The 23,546-nt window shown below is 34.1% G+C and overlaps 3 protein-coding genes across 6 annotated transcripts in view; 1 reads left to right on the top strand and 2 right to left on the bottom strand.

Moving 5' to 3' along the window:
- LOC144834474 (uncharacterized) overlaps positions 1 to 1,343 on the bottom strand; it is a 47,174-nt gene extending 45,831 nt beyond the window's left edge. For all 3 annotated transcript variants that reach the window (XM_078689275.1, XM_078689276.1, XM_078689277.1), the window contains exon 1: positions 1,204 to 1,343. The gene's annotated coding sequence lies outside the window, so the exon portion shown is untranslated. The remainder of the gene's footprint in view (positions 1 to 1,203) is intronic.
- Positions 1,344 to 2,328: 985 nt separating this feature from the next.
- Positions 2,329 to 15,894, bottom strand: LOC144834456 (coronin-1A-like). Of its 2 annotated transcripts, XR_013610975.1 has the most exons (10): positions 15,765 to 15,894; positions 11,849 to 12,044; positions 10,918 to 11,170; positions 10,270 to 10,445; positions 10,053 to 10,169; positions 9,250 to 9,351; positions 8,726 to 8,929; positions 7,897 to 8,115; positions 3,870 to 5,374; positions 2,329 to 3,829 (listed from the first exon to the last, which is right to left on the bottom strand). XR_013610975.1 is itself a non-coding variant. In XM_078689257.1 (9 exons), exons 2-9 carry the CDS (start codon positions 12,038 to 12,040, stop codon positions 5,282 to 5,284), a joined length of 1,356 nt encoding a protein of 451 aa, XP_078545383.1. In that variant the 5' UTR covers positions 12,041 to 12,044; positions 15,765 to 15,894; the 3' UTR covers positions 2,329 to 5,281. The 2 variants fall into 2 exon arrangements, 1 of the variants encoding a protein (XP_078545383.1); XM_078689257.1 differs by having other exon boundaries at positions 2,329 to 5,374.
- Positions 15,895 to 19,065: 3,171 nt separating this feature from the next.
- LOC144836184 (TNF receptor-associated factor 4-like) lies at positions 19,066 to 22,490 on the top strand. Its single transcript, XM_078691419.1, has 5 exons — positions 19,066 to 19,395; positions 19,880 to 20,033; positions 20,569 to 20,889; positions 21,277 to 21,616; positions 21,962 to 22,490. Exons 1-5 carry the CDS (start codon positions 19,076 to 19,078, stop codon positions 22,288 to 22,290), a joined length of 1,464 nt encoding a protein of 487 aa, XP_078547545.1. The 5' UTR covers positions 19,066 to 19,075; the 3' UTR covers positions 22,291 to 22,490.
- The last annotated feature ends 1,056 nt before the right edge of the window (positions 22,491 to 23,546 follow it).

Raw genomic sequence — 23,546 nt, 5'->3', positions numbered from 1 at the left:
AAAATTATGATATGCAGATCACATATGTCGTCAAGAACAATCATGGTTGGAGCACTCTTTTATTATCAATTTTTAAAAACTACTAATTTCAAAGTCTTAAGCTCTGTCTACACTATCAAACTAGTTTGACCAAAAAAATGTGAAGTGCTCAAATATGGTAGTGATATGGCAAAATATGGTAGTGATATTAATAAGGCAAAATATGGTAGTGATATGACCATGTCCATATATGGGCACATCACATTTTCTGTCACATAAAGTTTGATAGTGTAGACAGATTTTTCCAATTAGTTTTATTGAAACAGAACAATTTGTAAACAGAACTTATCCAATCCTAATCTTTACAATATTGCAGTAACATAATATCAGACCTTACTTCTACATAATAAATACAGTATTCATGTCACAATGGGTTTTCATAAATAGAGCACTGCATGTTTTGCTGACAAATCTCAATTACCGTCCATCATTATACTAATTAATGTTAATTAGCATGCTAAGTGTGTTGCACTGACTTGCTGGATCTAATTTCCACATTTAACCAGTTAATTGGAAATTGTCCACGACTGCTGATGGCAAAAAAAAAAAACAGGAATCTTGTAACTTTACTGCATATGACAGTAATTTCACACAAAGTGAAATTATCACTCACAAAAACTCCCACATATTACTAATTATTAATAATTATACTCGGTGATGATTATCCTAGAAATAAAATCAAAAATTGTCATACAATCCACCATGAAGTCAGAAGTTGCATACTGTAGTGTAGATACAAGTTATATTCGGAAATCTCAAGCAAAACGTATGCATCATCATACGGTTGTTTATTGTTTGTCATACATGATTGATACATTAATAATACAACAAAAAAACAAGATATCTCGGCATTGGACGTAGTGTATTGAGTACACCTCCCTAGCTATAAGATGGCTAGCTCCTATAGGTACTAGGCCTACTAGTTGTGTCGACACGTTGTATCTAGGCCTAGGCGGCTACGCCCACTACATTTTGCCTTAAACTAGGCCTAGGCTAGGCCTAGCCTACTAGGGACTAGCTAGGCTAGGCTCTAGCAAAGAACAGACGACAAGTCACTTACAAAATAACATCAATCAATGACAATTTCCCACTTTAAATGTCACCTATAAGCAAGATACAATTTTAAAGTAATATAATTGACGAATACATTTGATTGTCACTTACCAAATAAAACTGAAATATGAATATAGTATGCTAGGCTGCCCATTATCGCCGAAAACGCCTATAGTTTATCGACCGACTACCGGCCAAATGTCACTCGGTTCCGTTGTATATCCGGTCGGTTGGTTGCCCACCACCACAAGATCGCTCAGCGAAAATGAGCCTGAGCGAAAGTACTATGAGGGGCAAAACGTGTTATAAACTAGGTTGAAGTTGTTTCAACATTGAGGGGGCAATACATTTTATTATAATAGCCACGAGCCACATAGAGGAAATAAACTATTTTGTTCAATTGATCATTTCTAGGTATACCCTTTCCGTTAATTTGGTTTTTAGTCGCGTGTACGCGACTCAATAGTTCACTATGTCGGTCGGTCGGTCTGTCTGTCGGTCCGGTATCACTATGCATTTTATCGCTTTTCTGTACTTTTTTAACTGTTTTGATGTACAGACAAGTTTTAATAGTCGCATGTACGCGACTCAATAGTTCACTATTTCGGTCTGTCGGTCTGTCTGTCGGTCCGGTATCACTATGCGTTTTATCGCTTTTCTATACTTTTTGAACTGTTTTGATGTACAGACAAGTTTTAACTATGTCGGTCGGTCTGTCGGTCGGTTGTTCGGTCCGGTATCACTTTGCGTTTTATCGCTTTTTCTGTACTTTTTTAACTGTTTTGATGTACAGACAAGTTTTAATAGTCGCATGGACGCGACTCAATAGTTCACTATTTCGGTCTGTCGGTCTGTCTGTCGGTCCGGTATCACTATACGTTTTATCGCTTTTCTATACTTTTTGAACTGTTTTGATGTACAGACAAGTTTTAACTATGTCTGTCGGTCGGTCGGTTGTTCGGTCCGGTATCACTTTGCGTTTTATCGCTTTTTCTGTACTTTTTGAACTGTTTTGATGTACAGACAAGTTTTAATAGTACATTACTTTTTGAAAGTTCATTTTTTTCTGAGAGCACGCGACTTATGGCTGTTGGCCTTGTTATTTTAAATCTAGAAACCACACTTTTATTGATATTGTCACCTTAATTGATAAGAAATAAATATCTATTGCACAGCAACAGTCAAACATTGAGAACTTGTGCATATATTACATAAAAGCAAAGAATTCAATTAACAATAAGCTGTTTTAAATTGTTTATTAATATATCTTCAGGATACAAAGTCATAAACGAAAAAGTATACTAGCTGTTTTAAGTATAAATTGTAAACCTGATTGCGCTGAATTCATTCACATTTTGCTAGTGTCTGTTGGAATGCTCAACCTTGACTAATCTCATGTGTAATCCCAAATATGACCTAGTAATCTAAGTATTTGGAATACCGAAACTGATATTGTTTTATGTTTTTAGAATTTAGATATTATGTCTTATCTTACAAATACTATTCCAAATTATTTCCTAGCTTTAGATATCAATATTAATCACACTGTTCTAAATCTCAAATCTGATCCTAGCTTTGGACATCAATGTTAATCCTGGTGTTGTAAATTTCAAATCTGATCCTAGATTTGGACATCAATGTTAATCCTGGTGTTCTATCTCAAATCTGATCCTAGCTTTGGATATCAATGTTAATCCTGGTGTTCTATCTCAAATCTGATCCTAGCTTTGGACATCAATGTTAATCCTGGTGTTCTAAATCTCAAATCTGATCCTAGCTTTGGATATCAATGTTAATCCTGGTGTTCTAAATCTCAAATCTGATCCTAGCTTTGGATATCAATGTTAATCATGTGTTCTAAATCTCAAATCTGATCCTAGCTTTGGACATCAATGTTAATCCTGGTGTTCTAAATCTCAAATCTGATCCTAGCTTTGGATATCAATGTTAATCCTGGTGTTCTAAATCTCAAATCTGATCCTAGCTTTGGATATCAATGTTAATCATGTGTTCTAAATCTCAAATCTGATCCTAGCTTTGGATATCAATGTTAATCCTGGTGTTCTATCTCAAAGCTGATCCTAGCTTTGGATATCAATGTTAATCCTGGTGTTCTTAATCTCAAATCTGATCCTAGATTTGGATATCAATGTTAATCCTGGTGTTCTAAATCTCAAATCTGATCCTAGCTTTAGATAACAATGTTAATAATCCTGTACTACCAGTGTTTTACATTTGTTTAATTTGGATTTTATTGATTCGTTTGTCCTTAAACTTAATAAGATAACATGTGTTCAAAAGTCTAGAATGAATATCAAACTATATTTTAATGGTTAGCATATCGGTTTTGATTTAAATCAAAACGAATACAGTCTCATTATTATAATATCAAATCAAGATATTATTTCACAAGTTTTAGATCACAAATTTGATACTACAGATACATTTTGATCTTAATTTTTATGATATAACCACTTAAAGCTAATCTAACAAACTGTAAAAAAGTTTACATGAATTTTACAATAACAAAATTTATACAAATAACAACAATTACACACCCAGTCAAACAGGTTTGAAAAGATTATTTTATATGCCGAAATTGGATAAATACATATTTTTAAATCAACTTTTCCAATACAATTGTTGATTATTTTATTGTTCAATTTCTATATTGATATTAAATTGTTTGACAATATTACACAATGTAACCTTTGTGTTTGTATGCAGTTTATAGAGACTTACACATGTTACAATGTAATCTTTCAGTTTAAAGAGACGAAGTTACACGTAGAAGACTAAGTAAGCAACTGTCTAGCGCTCAGAGCGTGTATTGGAGGAGGGCAGTCAATCCCGCATGATTTACAGAAATTTTAATTTGCATAAATAACACCTGCTCTTTACTACAAATAATATTAGCATAAGTTACAAATTCATTTTAAACCAAACAAGCTAGGCCTAAGTCTACCAATCCATTTTACTACCACATTCAGTTTTCAATGCGACTTCTTTAGTCATACACAAGCTTTATTTTGGCTTAGACACGAATCCTACTAAAACTAAAAAAAAAGAACTGTTTTCACAGAGATTGTTTCATTGGTCAAAAAACCACATGTGTGACTACTTAAATTAACAACAGAAACAGTCGCAACAAGTGCTTGAATCGTACGATTGATTAAACGCAAATCATCAAAATTCAAACTAAAACGTTGTCCCTATTACTCAGTCGTCGGTTTCCAACAAAAAATAATTTGAAAGTCGCAAGGGTGAAATAAAGAACATTAAAAGTAACCGTTTAGGACATCAACAATTGATTGTGAGAAAAAACCATTTCAAAATTGATGGGAAATAACAAGGTTACAAAAATAATGGATATAAAATAAAATAATTCTTATCTAATATTTATGTATTACAATTAAAAATCATAAATAATAACTTTTGTAAGATCATTAACTTGGATAAATGTAACCTATTATTATATTAACTATAACATTACTTTTTTTGGTCTAATAATAATACAAATAGGACCAAAGATATTAAATTCTTAAAAATATTTTTTCAATTTCCTTTAACTAAAAAGAAGACATACAATGATGACTTATATCTACACTTTTACTCATTTAATAATTTGTAAGTAGAAATTAATTTCGTTACATAATCAAGCCGAGAGTTTGGTCAGAAAGGAATGACAATACTGTATATAGTTTTCACTGTCCCACACATCCCAGATGGACATGAACCAAACCATGCTCACATGGCCTAGCAAAACTCAATAGTTTATGTATGATGTGTGCACAAACTATGGATGTTTGCTAAGCGATTTGAATGGGGTTTTGAGCATAAGTATTAAAATACCATGGTAGTCACAAAACCGTTTTTTGCAACATTTCTTCAACATACAACCCATGTTTAAGAGTGCAAGTTGAAATGGTACTTCATCTCTATCAATACTATATTTCATGTTTTGACATATTTTAATAATTCAGAAAAAAATTTACAAAATTGTGGTGTCATTTTCTAATTAATATTTTGATGCAGTTATTAATAATCATCATCAAAATATTAAATAATAATTATGCATAATATCTAAATGCTGGATACAAGATTTACAAATTTGTATGTCAAAAGTGATACCCAATTTATTTTTACATTTCTTACAGTTTATTTTTCCTGTTGCATCTCCTTTTACATTTTATTTATTTTCAAGTACTTTGATCCTTGATTCTAGTGATGTTACTGTTGATTTCAGTTTTTCTACTTCCTTCTTCAAAGCGTTAAATTCATCCTGAAAATGAAACAAATTGTAAATAATTAATGGTTTTAAATTTGTATAGCGCATAATAAAAATAGTCTCTATGTGCTGTGGACTCGGATGTTACACTTTTTAATTACATATTTCTCCCCTAAGGGTCACGTCATGTCGGTGCAGCCACTATAAGGCGCTCCCTCAGTCTCTGAGTGTGAACTAGTACACCAGGGTAACCACCTACTCGTCTTGAAAGATGGACTAGGTTCTTTAAAGTGCACACAAGCAATGTATGTGTACACTGGACCTACGGTTTATAGTCCTTATCCAAGAAGACTTGTTCTACCACCAGAACCATGGAGCAAGTGAGCCTTGAACCCTTGCCGATGTTATGGCTGGATTAATATAACTTGTCTTAGTAGTAAGGCAACAAATTTAGAAAATTCAATTTGAAATCGCTCCATGCGGGATGAATAAAAAATTTGAATTAAACTGAAGTGATTGGCTTTGATTGTAGTGTCTGTTTTCAATATGTTTTGTGTGTGTGGCGTTTATATTGGTAAAGTATACAGTCAATTCTCCCAATACCGGTCACCATTGGGCTGGGCTAATATTCTGAATGTTTTTAATAGAAAAAAGGAGACCTTTTGGATCTTAAGACAAGTCTGTATTGTTGTATGTCTTCCATCTTAACTTGTTATTTTGACCTTCCAAGTGACCTCAATAATCAAGTATGTATTGTTAAGTTCGGTTCCCACTAGAACACAATGTAAGGCCCTGTTCAGACCCATGGCGTTAGACCGTTTTAGCGTACCACGCTAAAAGAATGTGTGTCTGAACAGTTGGGGATTAGCGTACAACGCGTCGTACAATGGTTGTAGCGTTGTAGTGGAAAACGGTTGATAGTACCGTTTTAGCATACGACGCTACTGTAATTCAACGTTGTATCCAATCAGAACGTTTCCTGTTATGACTTGAAACAAGGTTTGACCTAGGCTGACATCTTGTTTAATGCTGAAAACCCCCTAACTCTTAAAAAATTCAGTAAACAAACAAGGGGAGCTGTGTCTTTTTTATTAGCAAGTTACGGGTTATTTTTGATCGACTGGACAGAATAGACTAATCACAATCAATTTTTTCTTCATCATTAGGAGGCCTGCTTTATTTTCGTAACACAAGAGCCTGGGGAAAATGTTTTTTACTGCAAAATAAAAACAATAGAAACAGAAATTTGGCTTTACTATATTTTTCTTAAATACATCCTGAGGTATGTTTTATTTACGGCAAATTTTGTCATAATTGTAGGGCTGAGATCTAGGCCTATATACAGTGGAAATAATGATGAAAACATGTGGGTAAGAGCACATGAATATGCATTACAACTAGAAACAACCTGAATGACGCACTTCCGTTGTAACGATAATCGTACGCTATGGGTCTGAACACCTCATTTTTTTCTCTGCGGTTTGTAATGTGACCTTGCTAGTAACGTTGTACGCTAAAACGGTCTAACGCCATGGGTCTGAACATAGCCTAAGGCCAAACTAAGTGTATAAGTATGCATTGCCAAAAGCTTGGTTCCCATTAGGACACAATGTAAAGCCAAACTAAGTGTAAAACTAGGAGAGGGAAATTGTAAAAATTGGTTTTATGAAAAAAAACTTTTTTTTTAAAGGCCAGGTGCGGGCAAAAAATTTCTATTGATCATACATTCCAATAATTATCGATCTATAGTTTCCCCTATGTTTCATAATTTTTGGGATTTTATTTGTGTTACACAAGCTTGTTGAAAATAAGCACTTTCTTATCAGTGGGGGGATAGTTCAAATTACACAGTAAAATCTCTATTCTTTTGTACACAAATATTGTAAATAGAGAGGCATTTTAAAAAGCTATGACAAATAAACGGTATGGTAAAAAATTTTATTAGATGACTAAACATAGGTAATATAACTTGCATTTTACATTTCTGGTATTTTTATTCAACTTCAGATTCTTATTTTCATGCTATAGCAAAAATTATCCACCGTATATCCACCATCTTTTTTCACCTTCTAGGGAGTCACCAGACATGTTATTACATTAGGTGAAACTACCTAACTACTGAAAAAAAGTCTTTCTGGTTTTTATGGCAGAATTTTGCCAAATTTTGTATTTGACCATATTAAGGGAAATTCATGTTTTTTTCGTCTTGAATTCTGTTACAAATATTTGATTTATGTACAATTATCCAGATATTATATTTAAAATTCATGCCTGTACCTGAGCTTTAAAACTTAAATCGGTTTTAGCTCCTGAATTGCAAAATTCTCTGAAACCATGCTTGATAATAATTCGATCTGCAGGAATTTCAAAATTGTTATTCTTATTGCCAAAAAACATCACAAAAAAAAAAACAAAACCACCACTAAGTAGGTGGCAAGAAACACAAAAGGGAACTAAATCCCTATTTCTAAAAGCCAGTGTTTCCCTCTTATACCGAACCGTTTAAGCTACCATTTCATCATATTTGTTATTTACTTTCAGAGTATATACTAAATAATACAAAAACCAAGTGTTACCTCTCCTCCTTCTCCAGCTGCTGCTGCAGATCGGACAGTCTTCTTCAGGCCTCCTCCAAATTTCTTGACACTAATTGTTGCTTTCCCCGAATTTTTGAAGGAGTCTTGAAATTTAAACTTGTTGGGTTCTGCGTTTTTGCCACCTACCCACTCATCCGCTGTCAGGGCTGGTATATCGGAAGCTGTATCGGGATAAATATCCTCTTGGAAGGTCTCGGACTATTAATCAAAAACAAATGTTACTGTGGTAAATTAATTATATTACAAATTTACTATTATTATATTCATTAAAATAAAATAAATAACAAACATGATATAGAAATATCACATCTATCTCTTTAAATACAGTGTGAGTGGAACGCTCCATGTGGGACATTAATATATAGGAAATGCTTCTATTAGGTAGCCACTTTCCTTGAAGAACTAATGGGTGAAAAATGTCTGAACACTAAACCGCTATTCAGGGAACACCCAATAAACGAAAACTTTATTGGGTTTCAAAAGTGTCTCTTCAACATGGTTTGTACTGTATATATTGAGCTTGCCAAAGTCACTCTACGTAAAGCTGTCTGCACTATCAAACTAGTTTGACCAGGTAATTTCACCTTCGCTGGTTTGACGACAAAAAAAAGAGTGAAGTACCCAAATATGGTAGTGACATCATCATGTCCATATATGGGCACATTACATTTTGTCTCACATAAATTTGATAGTGTAGACAGAGCTTAATATTTTATAGTATACGATACATATTTCACTGAGTAAGAAAGAAAAAAATATTAAATATTAATAAATTTGCTTTAAAACTGTAGAAAAAAAGATGACTTACCTTTCTTGGCACAATCATGGACATGACAGTGATGTTGTTTTTTTCAAATCTGTAGAATCTACAGATCTCTTTTAAAGCTGGATTGACTGCACGTTTGCAAATGTTGCCGATTCTTTTGTGTCCAGAAGAATCTGTTTGCGTGCTCAAGAAATGTAGATATGGATCGGCTTCTACCAACTCGTAGTAGCGAATAGCAGAGTCTCCCTGGAGGTCAAAGGACAAAGTAATAATAATAATTATTAATGATGTAAACAGCTTTAAATCTGAATGTATTTTATGAACAGCATAATTCGATCTGATTGGCTTAAGATTGGCTTTTTGTTGAGTCGAGTGGCCAAGCGGTTAAGACAGAGGCGATCATTCTTCTGGTGGTAGAACATGCTTCTCTGATAAGGACTTAAAACTGGAGGTACACATCTGCCTCAGTTTATCTTCGGAAGAATATTAATTAAATGCTCCATTCAACCCCTGAAAAATAATTTAAACCACAGAAACAATGAAAGTGAAAATATTAATCTACTTACCTTACCAGTGAGGAAGATTACATTCAAGTCACTATCGTAGTAAATGTGTAGAGGACTATTGCTTGTGTCCATCTCCATAAGATTTAACTTTGCCTTAGTGCTCTGAAATAAACAAACATGTTTTGTTTATTAATTGGGCTGTTGGACTTTATTTTATGTTATTTTGCCAGGTAACTTGGTTTTGTGAGCCAATTATTGGCAACTTCGGTAAGTATGAATGAAACTTATCCTGTAAATAAATAAGCATAACAGGTTCAAATCAACACAATTCACAATAGGTTTATTTTTAAAGTAGATTTTTATCAGCTGCTGCTTGTACAGATTTTTTAAAGAGTTTTTCCAACTTCCGTAAGTGACACCAAAGTGTGTAGTTGATGTCATGAGTAATGTTGCCGAACTAACGACAGCATAATAAAATTAAGATAAACTTAAGTTTGATGAAAACATATTTGCAAACATGTTATGCCGTTATTATGTTTACTGTGTCAATTACAGTATGTTGTTTTCAAACTCCTTAAAGGGATGGAATAATGCGAAGTCTATCCTTCGTTGCTTCCAAATGATGAAAACTATCAAGTATGCATTGTGAATATTCCAACAGTTGCTTGCGATTGGTTGAGCTCTGTTTACACCATTAAACTAGTTTGACAAAAAAAATGTGATGTGCCCAAATATTGTAGTGATATGTCCATATATGGCACATCAAATTTTTTTGTCACATAAAGTTTGATAGTGTAGACAGGGGTTTACGCTGCATCATAACAAACATATTCTTATATTAAACAAAGTGATAGCTACAGTACCTGATTCCATACACGTAATTCACGTTCACTCATTCTTGAAAATCCAGTTGAAATAAACATGTTAAAATTGGCGAACTGTATAAACGAAGGTTTTGACCCTTCATGACCTTTCCATTTCTGTAAATAAAAATATAAGAATATATCAAACAAGCATTTAAAGAAACCTTGCCAAATTTAAATATCACAGTTTGCCTGACATTAATATAAGAATGCTTACTGCTTTCTCTTCCAATGTGCGTGCATCCAACACTCGGAAGTTCTTATCCTTGCAGGATACAACCAACTCAGAACCATTTTTATTGAGGTCCATTGAATAGAGAAAATCAGGAAAGGTACAGCTCTGAATAACGTCACTAGTTTCTAAGTTCCAAATTTTGATGTCATTATCAGCAGCTGAAAGAGGAATAATGAATGTTAAAGATGAAAAAAAATTCTTAAACTTTTATTTTTTTTTTTTAACAAGCCATTTTAATGTCACAAAATAGTTATCAACTTTAACAAAAAATTGGATTTAAAAAAAGTATATTTACCTTAAAAACTGTAATTTAAAGCAAAAAAATAGTCAAACTGGCTGTCAGTCAACGGGTGTTGGTTGAATTTAACCAGTTATTTTATAAGTTCCATTTTTTTTTCTACGGAAGTGATTAACTTTATTAAAACTACAAAATAATCTATTCAAAGTCTGATTTTATTAATCTTAAATGTTCATGTTTTTGGGGGCCAATACATCTTTAAAATATAAAAAAACATTTTCCCAAAATAAACAGCTTGGACTATTTACAGTCCCTGCATTGAAGAAAACAAAAAATCTTAGGCCTTCTATCTAATCATTTATCATATTTAACATAAGTTGCAGTCTACTTACATGCAGAAAATAGAATGTTCTCTGCCGAGCGGTGAAACATCAACAATTGGACTTTTCGTTGATGTCCATCAAGTTGTAATGCCGCTTCTCGTATCGGTTCTTTTAGACCTCCATCAGGAATCTCAAAGAGCTTGATTCTGCCGTAATCATCTCCGCTTGCGATGATGTTATCATTGAAAGGATTCCAAGCAAGTGTCAACACTTTGTTTTCGTGACCTTCCACTTTAGGCGCATTTTGATCTACACGGCCATACTGAAAATAAATAATACTATTAGTTACATCACACACATGCGCATGATGAGCCAGGGAGGAATATACTGTCAAAAATTAAAAAAACAAGAGACGGCCGCTACTCCCTCATTTTTGGAAAGTAAAATGTTGAGCTCCCTCTACATTCCTTGGCACACAAGACAGAATAGACAGGGGGTCACTTGTATACAAACCAAACGAGGAGGTGCAGGAGCCACTTCGAGACATGAGGCACTTGTGCTACCTGTTTTTTAATGAAAAATACTATGGACTTAAACTACCAAGATGACAGGAAAAATGCCACGCCAGAAACGGTGCAATATTTCTACTAGTTTCTGGCAAAAGGGGAACCGTTCATGACAGGGTTTGCGATAACATAGACGGCTAGTTTTCATTGATTCAAAGGTAGGATCAATTTAGCGATGGGCTTAGCATCCAGTATAGTTAAAATCCCTGCTAAAATTGTGCGATAAATTGACACTGGACGGAGAAGGACTTAAACTTCTAATTTCACCTCTTCATTTCCCACACTTGTGCTACTAAATCCTCATAAATGCTGCACCTCCTCATATTTTCCCACACTTGTGTTAAGAGGCCCACGAAAATATACTCCATAAATGCGGTACTTCCCTGTATGAAAATATTTAAGAGTGACCCCCCAAGATCAAAAGAAAAACTCACCTGTTCAATTGGTAAAACCATAAATGCTCCTCCACCCTCTGTTCTTACAACAAAAGCCAAAAACTTAGGGTTGGCCGTGATCATCACTCCATCGAAGCTTTCATTTGATAACGTCACATTTGTGAAAGACTGTTCAGCTGGATTCTTTTTCCCAAAAATGTGACGAAATTTACTTGCACGCACAAATGCCATTAATCTATAAATAAAAAAAGCCCATTTAAACAAAAAACTAAACACGCACTTAGTAGGCTAGGCCTAGCCATCTGGAATTAACTTTTAAATTAGTATGAGAACACTAGATAAGTTCAAGACACAACTAGCTGCACTATGGGAATATGTTTCCATATGTGTTTGATCCAAAAATGACCGGAGTAATAATATGTACAGCGCTTAGAGGTTTCACAACATTAGGCGCTTTACTGTATAAATGCAGGATATTATTATTATTATTAGTACATAATACATAGTTCATTCTTTCAAAATGTTTGTTAATATAATATTGCAAATAAACGTTTAGTGCATTGATTAAATTGCTTAAAATTGATGATTTACAGTATCTAATCATTGTTGGCCTAGGCCTACCTTCTTCCTTCCTGACAACTACTATTCAAATCCAGGAAGTACTGTTATGATTATAAGTACAGTGGGATTACCATAAAAGGATATGTTATATATCGCTGGTACGCGACGTATTATACTCTACAAGTGCAACAAATGACAATAATGTATACAAATCATTTTATGAAAAATGAAAATCACATTTTGGTACTTTTCAACCAAATAACCTAGTCAATCACAGTCTTTTTTAACTAACTAACTAACTAACTAACTTGTTTTGTTATATTATGTGTTTAATGCAATACTTTGTTTATCCTAATGGAAATAAGTTAATAAGTTTTCTTGGCTATCCTGAAAAATCTTTTATAAATGTATTTATTTGTAATGTCAATAATTTATGATGATTTTACTAATAAATTGAAATCCAAACAAAATTCTTAATTCTCATATTTACACCTAAATTTAAAAAAAACCAATTAAGATAAAATACAAAAAGAAGTCAGTGGTAGATTTAAAAAGTAAACTTTAAAATATGTCAACATTTTACTAATGGCACTCCAGGCCCGATACTTGAAAACAAAACAATGCAGTATAAAAATATGTTTATAAATACACCCTCATCAGTTTAATATACAGTTCCAGTTGTTGACCTTAACTGTATAACTTGCCTTTAATTATTTTCAACCAATTAATTTTTTAATTTTAATGTCAATTTATGATGATTTTTCTGATATATTCAAATCAAATTTTTCATGATATTCAAGAAAAATATTTGCATAATGGTACATTAGCCTACATTGTGTGTAGAATTCAAAAATGTCCTATAAAGCCTTGTCTACCCTATCAAACTGGTTCGACAAAAACGTGTGATGTGCCCAAATATGGTAGCGATATGACCAAACATGGAAGTGATATGACATCATCATGGCCATATATGGGCACATCATATTTGTTGTCACATAAAGTTAGACTTCCTTTAGCAATGGAAATACAGCTTGTTGCAGCTGCCCTGGATGTACACTGTTATTATGGATCAGGAAGTATGGCCAATAATTTTTAAATCATAAATCATCTTTATTATTTAATATTTTATTACCATATTTAGTTTATTATTCTTAATAATCACAGTTTATTTAAGAATAAATTAAATTTATAATAGGTTAAGTACTCAATTCAATGTTGTTATTATATTATGTAAAATATTGATTATTATAATTTTCTAAAGAAAGTCAAATTACAACCATATCTAAACCAGGAAGTCAAAATAATAATGGGTTACTGCCATTTAAAAAAACATTATTATGTTAATGATTACAAAGGAATTCTCGGTTTGAGTTTAAATACACAATACAATAGAACAACTATTAAGGGGACACATTCAGGGCCAAACAAAGTAAGATTCCCCTAATAAATATTGCCCCTTCAAAAATAAAAGAAATAAAAAAATATTTTAAAGTAAAAAATAGGATATTCAAACATGTTTTTTGTTTTTAATTAATTGTTCCAATAAAAAATACAGTAATAGGTTAAATTAGGAACCACTAAATATAACTGTTTTTGTAAAATAATTTACAAACACTATTAACTAAATTATCTAACTATACACTAAATGAATTCAGGCATTCCCACTTGTGGGTCATTGACATACTTTATCTATTTCTAAACAGGTGGTAGATGAAACAATTTATTTTTATGAAACTAAAAAAAGAAGATTCATTTTGGGATAAAGGATTTGAGTCGAGATTCAACAATACATAGTCATGGAATTTTATGGTTTACAGTAAATAATTAATCGTTATAAAATTAATATCAATATTTGTATGTACATATTTTAAAACTTTTTTTTTACTTCAAGTGGAATTACATTATTTATTACAAAATATATAAAATGTACTGTACAATATTAATATAATAACCATATATTATTTTTATTATCAAATAGTACATTCATAACTTCAAAGATAAAGAAATAAATTATGTAAATAAATTTACAATTTATCACATTATTAACTGTTGATAAATTTTAATTCAATAAATATTGTCTGAACTTTCAATAAGATACAGCAATCAAACGTTTCTTCACACAATCACATTTTGCATGCATTTGAGCAGACGCTGTCTCGCATCTAATTAGCGTAATAATAATTCTACTTGTGCAGTTACAGTACATCTTGGGGACTGTCTTTGTGTATGTTGGAGTTAGTGGCTTTGAGATGCCTGGCAATAACTAAAGTACTTAGCAACTTCTACTGCAGATTGGAGCCTGGTAATGGCTAATTCTTTTGCACTTGTGTTTGCTACTGAAGCAGCCTAGAAATTGTAGTGCTAGCATGTTGTTTGTTTTAAATGACGTTCCATCATTTGATGAGTTCATTATAAAATGTTTTAAAATCGTGTAAACGCAACTGTTAATTCTTTGATCATGGCCATTAATCGCCATGTTCTTAATATCTTATGTGTATAATTTTAATAAAGAAATAGGCGGCTTATATTAACATTCATATTATTATTTTGTAATTTTAAATGACTCTAGGAAACATTGCAATTAAATTGATTAAGCAACAACTGCTGAATTTGGAGATGAGAAACATTTGATATGCGTAGCAATAAGGTGTGTACCATTTTGCTACAAATATGATCCTTGCCTCAAATGTTGTTTGGATTAAATAAAATGTAAATAAGACATGAATGTAAAACAGGACACTTGTATAAATCATGTTGGTTACTTAATATAATAACATAGATTCTACTGTTACAAAGACTAGCTGCCACATATTAAAAGATCCACGAAATTGGCAATTTTAAATAGCCGGCCCTATAATATCAGCCTAATATTTTGTATGTTTATTTTGAATTATAATTTTACAAGCTTAGAAAGAAATTAAAGGAGCGTTTCATCACACTTTAAAATCCTATTTTAAATTAAACCATGAGGGCTAAAATTAATTATGTATGACCTGCCATCAACAACAACATTAACAAAAAAATATTTAATTTAATATATATTTATATTTGCCTAAATTAAATATTAGGCCTGTTTCAGATCATTGAATTTTTCGATCTCACAAGTAGGCTAGGCTTAGCCCCTGTTTATTATTAAGCATGAGAGATTTAGAGTATTCAACCCATGCAACAATGATTGAACAACAACAACAGCGATTCTCCTTTTCAGGCAGAGCCGGCCTAGAGTAGGTAGCAGTCTAGGTACAGAGGGCCTCTGTCTGCCCTGCCGCCTGCCGCCTGCCCTCTTTGCTTCCTGCTGGCTGGACCAGCCTGCCTGGTGGTAAGCCGGTTGCGTGTTGTTTTGAATATTTTAAATCACAAACAATAATTTTCTGCTCAGTAATAAAATACATACCCTTTTTATCAGAAACAGTTGTTTGAAAAAAAAATTGAAACTTTGAAAATGTTCTCGTTTAGCTGGTCTTTACACCACGAGTTGAGTTCGAACTGAATGCGGTAAAGTTGAATAATACCCGGAAGTAAATGGTAGACACAGAAAGGGCGTTGTCAATCGACCAACCAACGACCGAGCCTAAACTTCGCAATTTAAGAGGGCGCTACAGAATATGAAACTTTATTTTTAGTCATTACAATGATCTAAGAATAACATAAAGATTATTGTAACACAATTACAGTTTTATACATTAAGAGTTCCTGGTTTAACGTGATGGCACTATCGGTGTCGCAGCACTGGTATAACAAGTGGATCACACATAAACAAACACATGAGTAAAACAAGTGCGGATAACCAATTAAAAATATATTATAAACCAGAGCAAGCAACCCCCGCCTGGAGTAAAAAGAGAAAATGATAAAGATCCGTCTTTTAGTTTTAACGTACGGCCTAAAATTAATAAAATAATAAAAAGTGAAAATCCTTGTCCGTGTTTCCTCCAAAATTGAATGGAGTCTTCTGTGACCATATCAATTTGTGGTTTAAAATGTTGTAAGATCCGTCTTGTAGTTTTGACGGCCTAAGTAAAATGATCAAAAAAGTGGTCCAGAATTGGTATTCTGGTCCGGATGGCCCTTTTGACGGACTCCTCCGTGAACACATATCTGTGGTTTAAATTTGGTAAGGATCCGTCTTCTTTTAGTCTATCCTGCTAACATAGACAACAAAATATAACCTCCTCGGCGGAGGTAACTAGACCTAAAATATATAATTATTGTGTTAGTTTATTGTACGACTGAATTAAAGATCGGTCGACATTTGGTGGTAGGCATATTCAGCGGGAAATAAAATGGTTTCTTTTCTGGGTAATACCGGTTGCCTTGTATGGTTAATTTGGCGAGCGCATTACGAGTTTTACCGAGTTCTACCGAAGTGCGCCGAATAGAATACGAAGTTGTTGTATTGTTTCGATTTACTTCAATTGTAGTTGGGTTTATACACAGACTTGTCTTCTTGTCGTTACTGGTGTCATTTCGAAGCGGTGTTAAGTTGACCTTTCGCTCATCTCCATCTAGTTGGTGTTCCCTCTTCTCAATAGTCAAGACTTCTTTTACTGTATCTTGGATACCATTTGCATTGTTCCGAAATTCTCTAAAATCAAAAAGAAAAGCAAACATTTTAATATAAAAGACACTCTGCTTACATTAGCTGAAAGAACAAACTTTCAATACAGCCCCGCCACCTTTTGTCAAAAAAATGACACCGAGACTCTAGGCCAGTGAACCATTTCACGAGGAAATTCAACTTTTTCCCAAACCAAACCCACAGTCTGGTGTTTTTATTTATTATTTGTTTTAAATAAAAGAAAGCGTATTACTCACTTGACCAATCGAAGTAGTTTAACTTTCACAGCAAAAGACAATGCATTCATAAGAGTTTCGTATTCCTTTGAAATGCGCGTCGTAAAAACGTCATTAACACGTGTTTTACACTTTCTATAGTTACTAATATACATACTTATATCATCATAGTGATTAAATATATGTTTCTGATCATTAGTTGAACTGATGTACAGCCTGTATGGAAATTTAAGCTTGGGTTTCGGAAGTTTTGCCAGAGAGGACGTCGAACGACCAATTTCCATTCACCAAAAACACTTGGCGCTAATCTATGCTGCCTCGTTTCTTCTGTACCATTATTAAGCGTTTCACTGAGGCGAAGTAACGATATACTGGCCTCTTCGGCTAATTGTGTGTTATCTGCGTATTGATTCATCGGTATAATGTTATAATTATTGTCTACTGACAATTTATTGATATATTCTTTTTTAGATATCGTCGATATATCTGAAAAAACAATAATAAATAATGATCCTTTGCATCCAATTCTTGTCTTGATCTTTCAGTTGTATACTGTAGTGCTGCGGCCACCTTTGACATAAATCATGCAGTTGTTTAAAAAAATATAAAATATCTGTTTTCTTTCATTCATTCATAATATAGGCCTAGGCCTATTTAGTCAAAATCAATTTCATACTTTTTTCGTATTTCGAAAAAAAGCAAATCAAGTAAAATTTACGAACAATATTTAAAAACTTACAGCCTACATACCCATAACTAACGTCAAATCGGGATGCCCTTCTCGTCGGCAGCTAAAATTGTATAATGTATTCTTGTATATATATTCTTCAGAATTGAGAAAGAGAGTGCGTTACTTAAAGGGCTTAGATCGTTTTGTTTCACGCATTGTGAACTCCTCTATTATTCTTTATCCTAGTGACGCAAACATCTTAGTGAAAAACATGGAACTACGAAAAACACTTTTACTTCACCGCAGCAGCAGAATTTATGAATAGTATTGGCACATACAACTTCTTTATTAACTCTCTAAATTGGTTGTTCGTCATACGGGTATTATTGACTTGGTGAGACACGCAACATGTGAACAAGATGATGCCTTCTTCCGTCATTCTTATAGTATCAGGCTTGAAAGAGTAAGCCTATATTACATTTGCCAGAAGAATTACGGTACTGTAGGCCTACTGTACTAGTCTTTGAAGAAAGAAATGTAAACTACACGCACATTTATTATGATAATGCGATGGATTTATCCGAACTGTCGCTTGTTATGCTTTGTTCTTACTAGAGACGCAACACAAGGACGTAACGCAACGTACATGAATTGACCAATCACAAGCGATGGATTATTCGAACTGTCGCTTGTCATTGGTTAACACGTTTGCGTTGCGTTTACGTCCCCGTGTTACGTCCTAGTGGGAACTAAGCTTCATTGATCAATTCGATTATCTTGCGTCCTCCTAAGTGGGAACCAAGCTTTAAGCTCTGTCTACAAAATATCAAACTTTATGTAACAGAAAAATAATTATATGGACATGATGATGCCATACCATATTTGGGCACATCACACTTTTTTATCAAACTAGTTTGATAGTGTAGACAGAGCTTTAGACAATGCGCACTAACTGCACTTTCTATTCTACGAAGACTCATAGGTTCCAGTACATCCCAGAAAAACCAGGGTCACGCATGTCTATAGCAACTGAAAATGCTAAAAAAAATAGATAATAAAATTTATGTAAATTTGCATTATTTTGTTATCGGTAATAAACTTGAGATCGTGACTATTGGTAATAAAGCAGCATAATTGATAACATCGATCGTCAAACTCGTAAAAACAAGATATGAAAATAAGCACAATACTCGAAAACAGTCATTTTTCTTATGTCTACTGCCAAACAAAACTCTAGCAATATGGCAGAAGGCGGCAGCGTTAGTTCATTCGGAAAACATTCCAGTGGAGATGAATTAAGTAAATTTGGGTCCGTTTATTCGTCGACAACTGGTTCCCTTAGCAGCAGATATTCTGAACTATCCAGAATAGATGTGGCGTCAAGTGACGATGAGGAGGATTCGGCTTACAGATCTACGTTAGACGGGAAACAAGTCGTGTTTGTGAATCCTATTGAAGAAAAATACAAATGTGTATCATGTCAGCAAATACTTGTGTTTCCAGTCTTATTAGAGGACTGCGGACATCGATGCTGCTCCTCGTGTTTGCCGCAGCTTTTAAGGTAGGCCTACTTATCGCCATTTTCCCTCCCAAAATCTCACTCTGTTTGCCGAAGCTTTTAAGGTATATTACCAGTTAACTTACAATGTTCTCTCTCAAAATCTCCGTCTGTTTTGCCGCAGCTTTTAAGGTATATATTACCAGTCAACTCGCCATTTTCCAGGCCCAAAATCTCCTAATATAATGCTTCTTTCTTAGCCTTACAAGATGGCCAAACTTCCTTTCCTTACAATTATTAAACTAGTGCTCTACTCGTGCACTCTTAATGTCTGTCTCTGTCTTTCTGATGTTGTCTTACATTGTAATACAATCACAAATGAGTGACATGTACAAAATAATTTGTTTAAAAAAAATAGACACATGTAATTTAAAAGCTCTGTCCATAGGACACGATAACATCATATCACTACCATATTTGGGCACTTCACACTTTTTTTCTCAAACTAGTTTGATAGTGTAGACAGAGCTTTATATATATCTTTCAGAGCGTCCCAGAAGTGTCCGATTGATGACCAGAGTTTAACGCGCGATAGAGTGTACGTGGATTGTGTGTTTGGTCAAGAGATTGACATTCAAAAAGTGAAGTGTGTAAACCACGCCAGAAGCTGCCAATGGACGGGTATCCTTGGCCAATCAAAGGTAATATCTCATAAAATCATGGGGCACAGTGGCGGGTCCAGGATTTATCAAAGTGCTCAACTCAAGAGAGTTCTTCTTTTGCATTGTATTTTTCTTCTATCTACCTAGGCGTTGGTGGTGGTGTTGGTGATTGGTTTTCTTTTCCAAATAAATAATCGGAGTTGTTTCACCACAATGGTTCCGAAAACGCTCGATACCTTCAAAACAACGCAACCACTTTACAATTGTTGTACCCATATCAATCACGAGCTTAAGCTCTGTCTACGCTATCAAACTTTATGCGAGGAAAAAAAGTGATGTGCCCATATATGAACATGATCCTATCATATCACTACCATATTTGGGTATATCACTACCGTATTTGGGCACATCAAACTTGTTTGATAGTGTATAGACAGAGTGATACTTTCCATCATATATAATAAAAACAGGTTCTCCAAATCGTGGCTTTGTATAACAGTACGCCTATTATCAAACAGCTCTTTATTTCTATGCAAGGAAGCACTAATGTATACAACGAATATTTCTTTAATAGGATCACCTCAAGCACTGTCTTTACGTGTTGATAGAATGCCCGAATGTATGCGGTGCCAGTATGGAAAAAATCTTCATGGAGAACCACTTGAAAGAGGACTGCCATAAAAGAATGATCACGTGCGAATTCTGTAACAAGTGCATATTCCACAAAGACGAGATATACCATTACAACATCTGTCCAAACTTCTTGGTACATTGTCCAAACGGATGTGACGTTAATACCGAGTTCTTGAGGCACAACATCGATAAACATCTTAGTACCAATTGTCCTTTGGAGGTTATTGAGTGCGAATTTGTAGGATTTGGCTGCACATTCACAGTATGTACTACTTATTATGTTTCAATATGAATACACTCATTTTAAACATGACAAATTGGCTTCGCAATATGACCTTAACACCTTAAAGTGTATAAGCATCATACATTTCTTTGCTCTTTCAATCAAAGAGACAGGTTGAATTTAGATATAATAACTTTACATAGGGTAGCCTTTCATGTTATTTAACTGTATTAGTGGTAATAAAAGAGCTTTCGATTCCGCCGATCGACAATTAAGTCATTCGAGAGTCGTCGTCCGTCGTCTGAAACCACCAAATTGTCCACATGTACTGAATTAACAACCTAACTGGTTCATATAGGTTGTCGCATATAGAAAGCTTCCTATATTGACCGTATTTTTCTATAATTTCCTATATTATTATTGCAGTCAATTCGTTCAGAAATGCGTTACCACATGACGGACAACACGTCAATGAACAACCATGTTGCTATGATCGGAGAGAAGATTGCTTCACAGAAAATTATAATTGACGTCCACGGCGTTAATCTGGAGGATGGCACAGACTCTCTACAGACCTGCGTTGATAAGGTACAAGACCTCGAGAAGATGTTCGGATCTCACTTAGTCTGGAAAATCAACAATTATGCGGAGCGCGTCCAAGATGCAAAGATTGCCAAGAGGACGACCATATTTAGTCCGCCATTTCTTACAGGAAGACATGGCTACAAGCTTTCTATGTCTGCCTGTCTAAATGGTGACGGAAAAGGTAAGGATACAGACAATTTAGAGAAGTGATCTGCGCGAGTGAAACTAACCTTGTTACATAAACCAAAGAATATATTATATAAAATCTGCGATTTTTTTTCTGTAATATAAAGCTCTGTCTACACTATCAGACTTTTGACAAAAAATGTGTGGTGTGCCCAAATATGTTGTGATATGCTCAAATATGGTAGTGACATGACATCATCATGTCCATATATGGACATTTTTTTGTCACATAAAGTTTGATTACGTAGTTAAGAGTAGGATATTGAAGTAGGGCTTCGTTTTCGACAGAAAGTTTGTTTTTTTTGGATAAAAATAACCTTGTTTGAAACTTTCTTCACAGCTAAGGGCCACTTTATGTCAGTGTTTATCTGCATTTGCCGTGGTAAATACGATGCTCTGTTACCATTTCCGTTCACACACCGAGTCACCTTTACCCTCATCGACCAATGTGAAGACCCACAAGCCAGACGCAACATCTCTTACAGCCTCAAGCCTGTCCCATGTAAGGAGAACCGCATGTTTCTGGGTAGACCTCAGAATGAGCGTAACCACAGTTTTGGAACGTCCAAGTTCGCGCCTCTGCACGTTCTCAATACCAGGGACTATATTCGAGACGACATCATATTTTTAAAGGTTCGAGTTGATCATGATGAAAACATGGGCATATAAGTTGACTAAATAAAAGTAATGGCACAAAAATGATAATAATAGTAATAGGCTTACAAATGGGTATTTTGAAAAACAGCAACATCGCGCGCCCTCTTAAATACATTGATATTATACGCACTTTCAGTATTTTTTACGATACACATACTAAAGTTTTGTTTCCATTTCTAGATGAATACATTTTAATTATAAATAAATGATTTGAGTACGTTGGTCGTTTGTTTCAAAGATTGTGTTATTTAGTAGTGTTTGGTCTATAAAGGTTCATTTACACAGACGAGCGGTAATCATGGTAATACAATTATATAGAATCCGTATGTTATTCTTTATGACCATTTACACGAAACGCGGATCTGACGGGCTTCCGCTCAGGATAGATACAGATTGTACGTAGTTTTTCGCTTACCTTCACCGCTCGTCTGTGTAAATTTGCCTTAAGACGCAATAAGACTTATAATTAATAGGCTATTCTGCATGTTATAAATTAAACATCAGATCGAATGAGACTCTGTATACAAAAAGGGTGTATACAATTTGATTATTTGTTATTGTCTGCTTCTCGTATTCGCCTGTGAAGCAGAAGGATAGCGCCGCAATCAAACCTAGGCTAAATTCTTGCAGTTACTCGAAAAGTACACGAAAATATTCCGGAGGAATAGCATATAGCTTGTTTATGTGACAAAAATGTGATGTGCCCATATATGGATATGATGATGTCATATAACTTCCAAATTTGGGCACATTACTACCATATTTGGGCACATATAATAATAATTCATCGGGCGCTAAGAAAGACCTTGGGGAGCAAATTGTTCATAACAGTATAGTATGAACCTTAACAACAAAAATAATAGAAATTGTTCCATAGATTATTGAATATTCATAATTCACTTTTTGCTTTATGTTTAAGAAATGTATGCATTTTATTCTTAACTACGGCACGTATATTGTAAACACAAGTCTTTCAATTCCAAATGACGTAGCACATATGAAATATTTATGTCAAATAGAGCTTTACAAGCCCACGGCAATCTAACAGGATGCTGAGCTCCGGAGACCAAAGGGGTTATCTGTAGCTGCGATAAGTTCCACGTCCCTTAATACTGTAATAAACACCGCGCGCCGAGGCGGAGAATATGTACATAGTACAGTACTGTTGGTATTTGTCGCAGCCAGACATAAGGCGAGCTCAGTGTCCTGTTGTTAGATTACAAGCCCAATTAAATGCGTGAGGGTTAAACTGTTACACAATAGTAATG

This window comes from Antedon bifida, chromosome 2 (assembly GCF_963402885.1).
Source record: "Antedon bifida chromosome 2, ecAntBifi1.1, whole genome shotgun sequence".
Taxonomy (NCBI): domain Eukaryota; kingdom Metazoa; phylum Echinodermata; class Crinoidea; order Comatulida; family Antedonidae; genus Antedon; species Antedon bifida.
Note: the sequence above shows the minus strand (reverse complement) of the source record. Positions and strands in the feature narration are given on the sequence as shown.

Coding starts and splice junctions, on each gene's coding strand:
- LOC144834456 (XM_078689257.1), bottom strand. CDS start 12,040: ATGGCATTTGTGCGTGCAAGTAAATTTCGTCACATTTTTGGGAAAAAG. Junction 8,116..8,725: donor CCATGATTGTGCCAAGAAAG/GTAAGTCATCTT, acceptor TTTGATTAATAG/TCCGAGACCTTCCAAGAGGA. Junction 5,375..7,896: donor CAGCTGGAGAAGGAGGAGAG/GTAACACTTGGT, acceptor TTTCATTTTCAG/GATGAATTTAACGCTTTGAA.
- LOC144836184 (XM_078691419.1), top strand. CDS start 19,076: ATGGCAGAAGGCGGCAGCGTTAGTTCATTCGGAAAACATTCCAGTGGA. Junction 19,396..19,879: donor TGTTTGCCGCAGCTTTTAAG/GTAGGCCTACTT, acceptor TATATCTTTCAG/AGCGTCCCAGAAGTGTCCGA. Junction 20,034..20,568: donor GTATCCTTGGCCAATCAAAG/GTAATATCTCAT, acceptor TTTCTTTAATAG/GATCACCTCAAGCACTGTCT.